This window comes from Chanos chanos, chromosome 12 (genome assembly GCF_902362185.1).
Source record: "Chanos chanos chromosome 12, fChaCha1.1, whole genome shotgun sequence".
NCBI classification, from domain to species: domain Eukaryota; kingdom Metazoa; phylum Chordata; class Actinopteri; order Gonorynchiformes; family Chanidae; genus Chanos; species Chanos chanos.
This window is the reverse complement of record NC_044506.1, coordinates 13,381,225-13,392,372: the sequence shown is the minus strand read 5'-3', so window position 1 is coordinate 13,392,372 and position 11,148 is coordinate 13,381,225. Positions and strand designations below refer to the sequence as shown.

Genomic DNA, 11,148 nt, shown 5'->3' with positions numbered 1-11,148 from the left:
TGTCCTCTACTGTGCCAAAAGTAATTCTTTATTTAAATTTTGTACTGAGGAGTATCTATCTTCCAGGACCTATCGACAGGTGGACAGATCCCCTAAGGGGACTTTGCTGTTCTTGTGCCATAATCTGTTCATTCTGCTGATGATAAAAAAATAAGACCACGAAAGACAGTGATCGCAGAATCCTTGTGTTTTCTATCTTGGTTGCCAGGATGTGTTCATTTTACATTGCTCGTTTAAAGGCACACATAATTAGAATCCTCTGCTCTGAAAATACACATTTCTGCGTATGTATTGCTCTGATAATACACAGTTCTATTATTTTGTATAATCAAATGGGCCGTGTCATATTGGTTCAGGTGCTACCTGTGATTTTCCTGAAACAAACAAAAGGAAGTACTGATAACAACTGGCCTAGCGACACATATTGACATACTGTTTTCTCTCAGTGCTGGCTACATGGGAGTACCAAGCACAATGGGTAGCACAAACATGTAGGTATGATAGCAGTTCAAAGACTCCATGGTTGTATTTATTTTTATTTGGAGGTTTGGTGGGGGGGAAAAGAGGGTCTTTGATTCAGAATGGTCCTGGAGCATGTTGGTTTGTGCCAATGGTTGGTATAAGTGGTCAATGGACCACAGAGACAGGAGAAGGTTTTGGCACAATTTTAGTGGTCTTTTTTGGTTTCTAAATGGGGCAAGGGGGTTATTTTATCATTAGCAGAGCTCAGAATAGACTGACTCACCGTCTTGGTGTTTACTTCTTTAGTTATCTCGATGCTTATTGGGGCTGAATGGAACCAGATGTCCCGTTTAATACAGCTTTACAGTGCCACTTTTGGCTTCCCAAACAAACCCTGTGCTGAAAGCTAGTTAATTGTAGGGCACTGTCCATGGTGCTGATCTGGGGTTTGCACTATGGTTGTTTTGGGGGAATGTAGTTGTATTTGTTGTAATGTAATTGTTGCCTCACAGGCAGACACACATATTCCCTAAACTAACTCCCATACTCTGGAAATACAGGAAACACTAACATAAAGCACCCCATAAGGTCATCATGCAATTGCTCATCTGTTTCACCCTTCATCTCAAACCAGTGTTTGAACAACATGATTGAGGAGTATGTGCTTTTGATCAGTTGACCCCAGATGGTAAGACTTCCACCCTAGACTTCCATGATGACATCACCTCATGAAGCATCAACATGCTGAACAGTCTGCATCCTTGAAGCTCCTGCTTAACCCAATGATTAGTCCTCTTCCTCTAGCCACAGTAGCCAATATACTTGACTTGGCCCATGACTTGGCTATTTTCATACATCACTTTAAACATAATTAGATGTTAATTGTATAATTAACTCGAGAAAGACACCAGTCTACTTCAATATAGTTGGTATCTCTCACTTACTTTTTCATTTTATCATGGTACGTGTCAGATTCATCCTTAGGGTTCATTTGACCTATCTTCCAGCGTTCAGCAGAGAAGACCTCTACTGCCACCTAGTGAATTGACTAGAAATGTTTCCTCACTGGTGTTTATTTTGATGTTTTTTCCCCCTTTTTTTCTTTCTTTTTTTCCTTTTTTTTATTGTAGTTGCTATGATATGCTCCTCTCACTTCCTTTACAAGCATATTTTCTTTTTGAGAAAATGTGCTCACAGAACGGTTCTTTTGTGAAATATAGATTCCTCATATGATAAAGTTCACGATTCATGGTAAGATGTGGATATTATTTTTGTGATCTCTCCACTGAAAAAGGGCCAGTCGAGGGCAGAATATAAATACATGCTACATAATATAAATACATATAAATACATGCTACAAACACATGCTTCAATTAAAAAAGTGTTTCCTTAATGACCACAAGCAGATTAATTGTAGAAATTAGCATATGAAATATTACCAGAATGTTGCAGAAGCGTATATGTGTAAGTATGATTGAGTAAACTGTCTTTGAATGAAGTAAAGTATAATATTGTTAGTGCCCTTTGAATATTCCGCGGCCTTATCCTGGCAGTCTCACATATCAAAGTGACATTACCACCAGAGAGACTTGCTTAAATGTGTGTCTTCCATATGATATGGGAACAAGTGGTCACCTAAACACACACAGGAGCCTTTGCATTCTCCGCAGTACTGCATTCACTCCTACTTCAGTTCCTTGTTTGTTGGAACCACTATTTTTATTTCAAAATCTAGGTTTATGGGTGATAAAGTTGAACTCACCCAAGATTTTTTTTTTTCGATGAACCAACCCCCACCCTACCCCAAACACTCCCAACCACCGCCCTCATTGCATAACTGATCTTTATGAATTCAAAGGGTTTGCTCCATCCCAGCTTGTCTTAGTAGACTACTACTCTGTGGATAACTCTTTATTCAACAACTCATTGATTGAAGCACTCAGAGGTAATGCAGAGGGGAAGGGTCAGCATAGAGCATATTGTTTATAGCTGGCCTTGAGTCATGGGGCAGAATTGTATTGGGTGGACTGCCTCTGGGGTTTTATTCAACCTCAACTTATTACTTCTGAAAATGACCTTCTACTGTGCTTATAAATCAGACCGGTCAAGGACCACGTTGGACCATAAAACATTTTTATAGCACAAGTGACTTAAAGTGCATTAAGGGAAAATTTAATGTATTCAGCAACAGAAGCTAAACTGCAAAATAGGGAGAGGAAAAATGTGCATTCACCATACACGTTCGATGAAATTTACCATAGGGAGCCTAGGCTGACTTTTGAACTCTGGAAACCATAATTGGTCTACTGAGTTTTTTTTTTTCTTCTTTAGTTTGAGCTAAGTTAGCCAGTGCTTTACAACAGAGCTACCATGATTAATTTAACTGAATGAGCTCAATAGAACATTTCTCAAAAATTAATACTGTGCGCACCACATCCCCTACAGAGATGAGAATGCAGTAGGTCTCTTCAACAGAGATAAAGTCAAAACTTGATAGGGATTCATTAAAAATCATTTTGTTTTCATATTTATCAATTGTGCTAAGTTTTTGCATACCTGGCTGAGTTAACCAAAGTTTCTAGAAGCATTGCAGTGTCACAGTTATAACCTGAATCTCAAAAGAGGGAATCTCCTCAGAGAAAAGATAAGCCTCTCTTGTTATAAAATGTTGTACTTGACCCATCGCATTTATGAGCTGATGAGCTGTCATAAAATTCTTTGTGATGGATCAAATACAATAATTTGGCGACTTTATTTGAATCTGTTTCAATTCTCACATTGATAAGTCAGTGAGTAAAAAAAAAACAATACGCTTTTTATATCTGTCACATCACTCATTTCCATGGAGCTCCATGGCAGAATAAAATCAGTTTGATATAGAAAGAAATGTTTAATCCAACCGAAGCCATCTCCAGCCACAGCGTTCCCCAGAGAAAAGGTTGTGTGCTTTATTTGTGTACGCCCTCTGCACTGAACAGACGAGCTCACTCTCATTGTCCTAGGGTAACCTTGCCTGTGCATCATAGCTGCTATGTCCCCTAAAGCTATTCTTGGCTTGACTGTGCTCTTATTTCAGAGCCTAATCATCAACAGAAATGCAAAATTAGACATATGTATGTAGTTATATAAATAAATACTGCGCATGTATCAAATGCTATTCTTACCATATAGAGTCATATAGATATGACACTGTATACTACAGTAAAGGCATGAGCAAGACATCATGTGAAAGCCAAAGAGAGATATACTTTGTGACATTGTTTACTGTGGTGTAGTGGTTTTGCACTAAGTTTTAAGTTCTTTCTGCATGCTCTTCTAAGAGTAGCTTTCAAGATCTTTCAATTTAGGATTTTTTTTTTTCTGTGAGTGAAAGTGTGTGTGTGTGTGTGTGTGTGTGTGAGTGTGAGTGAGTGAGAGAGAGAGAGAGAAAGAGAGAGAGCTAGCATTGTAACACACAACACTAATACAATTCTTGCTATAGAAATGTTAGATATGGCCCATGGAGTGTTACTGGGTCTGTGTTTTGTTCTGCCCGAGGGTCCTGACTAGTCTCTGTGAGCATTCGGCATGTGACACTGGTAATCGCTGATTTTAAACTTGCGCAGTGAGGAGAATCACTGAGCCATGTGCTGATATGACCTATGGCTACCTACATTCATGCCTGACTGCCCAGAATTATGCTAAGCATCATGAGGGGTCACTGTGGATTCCTAGTCTCATGAAATCAGACGGGCAAGATATTTTCTCCGTTTGAATTATAAGAATAATGGAGAAAAAATAACTACACACAACATACATATATGTAAAACTGCATGCGAATCCACACTAATATTGACGTATATGGAGTGTTTACAAAGACGATAATTTTCAGATTGCTCTTGCATATACGTCCTCAAACGCTGATCTGTTGATATGCCACAGCAGTCATCCTTGTCACAAACCTGTCGTTTATTTGCGTTCTCACGTTATTTCTCTCGGTGAACCAGCAATACGTGCATTGTATTTTCCTTTTCAGAACGTAGTTTCCACGAATGATATAATAAAAGTTGTATTCTCTTGTCCAAAGCGGTGATTTTTTTAATACAATATCTGAGCTAATTTTGTTTCCCCCAATTGCAACTTTGCACCTCTGTTGCTCTTTAGACTGACGGCGCTTTGGATACGCTAAGGAATACAGAACTTAATTCGACACCACTGTGAGGCGACCGGAGCGCTGTGCGTAGGAGGAACAAGCCAAACCTTTCCTTTTAATTACTGCACAAGGGAAAAGCCAGGAATGCAAGCGCGCAGATGCAGGGAAAAGGTAGGCAATCAATTCTTCAAATTCAACCCTTTCTCATTACCCAGAAAATGCATTCATCATTTCATTTTCTCTTTTAGCTTTTTTTCAGTATCAGGAGGACCGTAAATGCGGAAGCATGCCTTATTGTCTTCGTATGGTCGCAAACTGCACAGTATAAGGTGACTTGTCGTGTAGCATAAATGACGGGTGGAAAGTGTATTAGAGAAGCCCACTTTTTGATTTATGTGACAGATTGCTGCCATTTATTTTAACATTTTAATGTATGTAAGCAACTACGTTTTATGTTTAACGAAATGTAATTTGTAGGGATAATTAGAGAAGTCGTCTGTGTTTAAAATATCTAGTAGAATATATGGCTCTCAACAATTGGGCGTTGTGAGGTGATGAGTCATTTCAAGAAGTCAAAATGTTGAAAGGAGCTGAAAGAGTTGTGTCTTATCAATCAAAATGTTGCAGTTAGGTATGATGTGGAGGAAGCTCGTGATATCCACACCTAAACGGTATTAACTTGTCCAAAAGTTACGACTCATTTGTATTTCAGAATCTCAGTTGGGTACAACTTATTGTTGTGATATTTTGCTCACAGGAATGTTGGATGTGCCATAACAGAAACATAGGAAAATTGGAGAAAAAAGCATAAAGGTTCAAATGGCTGAGCTTGAGCCTTTTCACTGCGTTCACGAGAACAGACCATGTCACCACAAAGACTTTGTCTGTACTTCACAACGGGAGTATTCCAATTTTTCAACCGGCATAGAAGAAAAGGCTATCTCTTTTGAGTATCAGTGCGACTTTGAATGGAGAGAATATGCAAATGAGGTGCAGTACAATTCAGTACCATGGACAGCGCCCTCACAAAACAAGCGTTTCAACAAACTTAGAGAATCTGGTCAAGAAGTGGAAATTAGCTACGATGAAGAATCGGAGACGGTTTTCACTTGCCAGGAAGACGACATAAATTGCCGAGAAGACAATTTAGACCCACCGGAGGAGTGTAACAAGGACAGCATGAGTCTGAGTTCTTCCAGCGATTTCCAAGAACCTGTCCCTGAATTATCGATGCTGTCCGATGACGATTTCTCGTCAGAGTCATCAGGGACATCCGTGGATTATGGTTTCATAAGTGCTGTGACGTTCTTGGTCACCGGCATTTCTTTAGTCGTGCTCTCCTACACTATCCCCCGTGATGTAAAAGTCAGCCCGGACAGCGTTTCAGCACGGGAAATGGAAAGATTGGAACTGGAGAGTGCCCGAGTGGGTGCCCATCTGGACAGATGTGTGATTGCGGGGCTATGCCTTCTCACCCTAGGTGGTGTCGTACTCTCAACCCTACTGATGATTTCTATGTACAAAGGGGAAATGGTAAGGAGACAGGCTTTTGCATATTCTCGGCATTCTGCCAAACTTTATGGCTCCATCAATTTTAGAGGTGCTGGAAGCCCAGCTGCTGCATCATCACATTTGTCACTTGATGAAGATGACACACCCATCCAAGTTCCCAGCTGAGTCTAAAAATCTCAAGATGTAGTGGACCACCCAAAGGAAGGCACTGAAAGTTGTTTTATTTGGCCTGAGAGACATTTAGGTGAAAACCTAAATGAGGAAATCCTATAGTTCCACCTGCAAAATAAAGACCCATTCAGTCATGTTCATATATTCTATGCATGAAAGTGAATAATATGTGAGGTTCATTGTACTGTATGTTCTCTGTTGGGGACAGTGTAAAATATATGTTTTTCCAGTGTGTTGTGATGTACTTTTTGTGGGATACGTATCTTTAGAAACTGCACTTAAATCAAATGCAATATACAATATTCCCGTCATCTGCAGTGTTCATTCATTTCTCTCCATATTTTGGAGCCTTCAATTTATGTAAACAGAAGGTTCTTTTCCTCTGGCAAAGGATCTTGGATTTTGCTTGACTGCTGGGCTTTCTGTGACGATGACAGCTCTGCTAATCTGCAATCATATATTAATGCTTTTTTACCCCTTCATCCTGAGATGGAATATTCCCATTTTTTTGAACCCTCATACCTACATTTCCATAACATTTGCATAGAAAAAATACACACTCACAAGAGATTCTTGGCTCCTCAAAAGCTCTGGCAAGGTTGACATTAAATGTTTAAATATACTATACATACTATACATTCTGTCATGTATATTTAGAAAAATGGTTGTTCTCTTAAAACACACCGAGGGTATTTTGTGTGAACAGATGTTACACACACACACACACACACACACACACACAAATACAAACACGTGCATACACACACAAACACCCCTCAGTGATTAGCAGCCCCCCTCCCCTAGCATAAAAGAGTCTTGTGAGATTTATAGTCATTCAGTCCCTGCCTCCCAATGGCAACTGACTCAGTCACACAAACATTACACACTACTGTGTGGCAGCAAAGAGTTAAACCCAAACTTGAACAAAAATAAAAACTTAATTAAACCTTTGCTCTTACTTAAATCAGAAAAATAAATGGGAAAATTTCCATATATACATTTAACATATTCAGATAAACAACAGAAACATAGAGTAAAATTATCACACGTGTCCTAGATTTTCTGTGTATGTTTAAGGCTTTGGTCTGTGTAAAAAGCATTTATCTAAGCATGCCCCCAAGTTGTGATGGATGTATACTTAGGAGGCTGTGAACAAGCAAGAGCCTCTTTCTGTTTGCTGAGGAGTGCTGTGCATTGCAGCTTTTGCATAGGAAATGCTTACCGTGGACTGGATCAGATTATCCTGTTCTGTACAGAGGCTTGCATTTTCACTACAGCAAAGATGCCTGACACATAGGCACTCATTAATCCAGTTCAGTATCTGAATCTCAATATCTGAAGCGTGGCTTTTTTTTTGGCAATCATATGTGCAAGCTGTTTACTTTAAGGGTTTCATTTAACCATTGAATGATAACAGTAAAAATGCCACCAGGCAATACTAGCTAACATTATGTAAATCTGACAGTTTGGAAATAACATCCCATATTGTAACAAAGCTTTAATGCTCTTCTTACTGCCTGCTCCAAAATGCAGAATTCCCAGTGCCCTGCACGGGGGCTTTCGGCCAGATTTGTGTCATGGGCATATTTATAGTATGGTGTATAAGGTACTTTTAATGAAAATACTTCAAACCAGGGTATATAGAACGTTTACAGTATTTTAAAGTTAAATGATCTGCCCCACCATTTGAATTTGTTGGTCTAGATTGAACTGTGTCATATCATTAATCCTCTTCAATCACAAATTCAAGACAAACAGCAAACATGAGACAATTATGTGGCTATGTTAACATCACTCTCATTTGTAATCAAGCTGCGTTTTGCGGAATGAAGAATGTGCAGTTGGATGGTATTGTTATCACTGACTAATTGCTATCTGTGCTTGCTTTAGGGTTCTATCTTAAGTCTCATCCCTCTCTCCACCCCTCCTCTGCTTCTTACTAACCTCACTCAGAGTAATCAGTCAGGGCAGCAAGCAGAGGGAAATGGGATTGGACTGATGAAATAGATCACACAGGGTCAAGAGTTTGGGTGTGGTCAGATTCTCAGGGGACAACAGAGTACACGTACGCACCCAGACACACACCTAAACGCACAGACACACACGGAGACTCAGACTATGAGACACACACATGCAAAGAGAGAGAGGGAGGGGAGAGAGGGAGGGGAGAGAGAGAGAGAAAGTGTTGTTCACATGTTATATCAGGGATCAAAAGCTGTGTAGGGAAGAGGGAAGAGGGAAGAGAGAGGTTTGCAAAGAGGTAGGAGAGTGTGATTAAGTATCAACTGTCAGAATTCTGCTATTGACAACAGATCTCACTAAAGCAGCCTGCTACCTGTGTTTTTTCCTTTGTTTGCTGTTTTCAAACTAATCATACTTTTTAACCACTTTTTAGTATCATGCTGTTTAATAGCTCATTATAATGGGTTTGTTGCATAGCAACTGCATAGCACAAAGTAAGAAATTAGACAATAAGCAAGGGAGGTAGGAGAGACTTTAGAAGGTGAGACTGACCATTAAATGAAATGCTGGTGAAAAGGCAGTACTGACATACAATTCACTGTTCAAAGGTAAAATTTATGAGAACATAGTGAACTATTTCATAGACTATCACTGAAGCAGCCCAGTAAGCACAGATGATATATGATAGCTTCTATCACATAGCCTTCATGAATCTATCATAAATATGACATGATAGCCGTCATAAGAAGTTACAATAGGGCGCAGGATTGCTGTACAGCTATAGACACATTTTCTACAAAACAGAGATCCAGCATCAGTTTAGCAGCCTTCATGAGATATTGATACAGGAAATATGATATATATATATAATGTCCTAAACATATCTAATGAATGATAAAATAACAACAATTTAATTAGGCACCTTTTGGACCAATCCATTTCACGATAAGTGTTTCACTGTTACCCCAAGGAGGCTGCTGTAAACTGGAATTTGCCGTAACAACAACTAAAGCAGATGTTATTCCATTGTCTTGACACTGATACGTAATTCAACAGTAAGGGATGCAAATTACCGTGTGCATTTGTGTAAGATTTTTGTTTTTCTTTTCAACATTGTGTCTTTTGTTTACAGCCTTACTGTAGACCAAGGTCTGGGGATGAGTCAAGAGTTTCCAGAGTCTATGCTCAGTGCAGTATAAGTAATGGGTCTCTTGAGATTTCACATGGGTGAGTAACCCCTCAAGTAACAAAGGAAAGAGTGAAGGCTGCAATGAAAGAAAAGAGACAAACTTGTATCCTGTGTCTCAGTAGAATCCTTTAAGGTACCAAAAAAAGCACAGAGCTTGCTTCATATATATATATATATATACACATACACACACACACACACACACACACACACACACACACACATATATATATATATACACACACACACACACACACAGAGAGAGGACACACAATTCACTGAGAGTGTGTGTGTGTGTGTGTACACAACTGGATTGTATATACATATGACCTTCAAGTATAGACCTTCCAAGCTGATCTGATGAGGGCTCTTTAATCAGTTGCCTCACTGGAAATGGTATTATTGTCACATAAAGAACAGTTTGTGCCCTTCACTCTCTCTGTACCTCCATGTTCCACTCCGTGTTATCATTACATTCACATTGGATAATGAAGACTGTCAGCTGGGTTTGTATTCCCATCGCCCACACATCCATGTCCCTTTTGTCTCTCTGTTGTCCTGTCAAAGCAAAGAGAGGGCACCATAACCATAGAAACAAAGTCACCCAGTTGCTAAGGAGAGAGGGCTCTGTAATTCAAGTTTCACATGCACAGCAAAGTAATGGATAACAACATCCTTTTCTAGCTAACACTGCAGTTCCCTAAGATGTAGAAGCATTTTTCTACATTAAATCCCTGTGTCTGCATGAACATTTTGTGCAGTCCAAGGCTGATTCCATGCTGCTACCCATAGATCCTCTCAACAGGTACACGGGGATATGAACAGATGAGATCAGTATGATAAAAGCTGTATGTATCTGAGCATAAACAACCAAAAATTATGAAAGGGATAAAGATAAATTGTGAAACGGCATGTTTCGCATCACCGGGTGGTGTAAGATTAGCTGATTCATACAAAGCAGAATAGTGAAAGAAAAACATCTTAAAGTAATTGTACATTGGGAAAGTGCAGAATTCTGGTGGATTTTGGGTTTGGGCCAATTGGCATTACTGATGTGACTGTTAGTTTAGTTTTGCTACAACTAAATCACAAACAAGACCTGTTGTGTGGAAGTCATAACGTTGATCTGGTAGATATTAATTATCCATGCATGGTCTGACTGGCAGTGATGTCAGTGCCTTTGGCAACTGATCCCCTAGCCGATTAGAAAATCACTCATTTTTATGCATACCTTAAAAAGTGCTGAGTCATCAAAGCGTGGAGTCTGAAATACAAAGCAAATGGAAATATTCATTTCTACAGAGAACCTCATAACCCAAGCATCATAATTCTGAAACATGCATAATTTAGTTATGAGTGAGATGCAAGATAAATCTAGTGCTGTAACAGCTTTACTTTTCTCGCGAGTGATTCATACAGTAATTATATGGGGTAGCAGTTTTCTGCGTCCACGTCAGTTCCTCCGCGAGGAAATGAAAAGTTTCCATTATGTATTGATCATTCATTTTAAGTGCGCATGAAGCTCAGACTCTTAATGATTTGGACACTTATAGCCAGTGCTGGCTAAAGCACCAGTATCTAAGAGCAATATTTCAAGATTTTTAGTACATTGCATGCAGCTTATAATGCAAGTGTTTACCTCCAAAACAACTGATGTCGTCTGTAAAAATAGTGGAGTTAATTACACTTAGTTATTGTGTAATCTGTAACAGACAGTACT

General features: G+C 39.3%; 1 protein-coding gene across 1 annotated transcript; it reads left to right on the top strand.

Moving 5' to 3' along the window:
- Positions 1 to 5,413: 5,413 nt before the first annotated feature.
- LOC115824747 (transmembrane protein 74) lies at positions 5,414 to 6,271 on the top strand. Its single transcript, XM_030788501.1, has one exon. It carries the CDS (start codon positions 5,414 to 5,416, stop codon positions 6,269 to 6,271), a length of 858 nt encoding a protein of 285 aa, XP_030644361.1.
- The last annotated feature ends 4,877 nt before the right edge of the window (positions 6,272 to 11,148 follow it).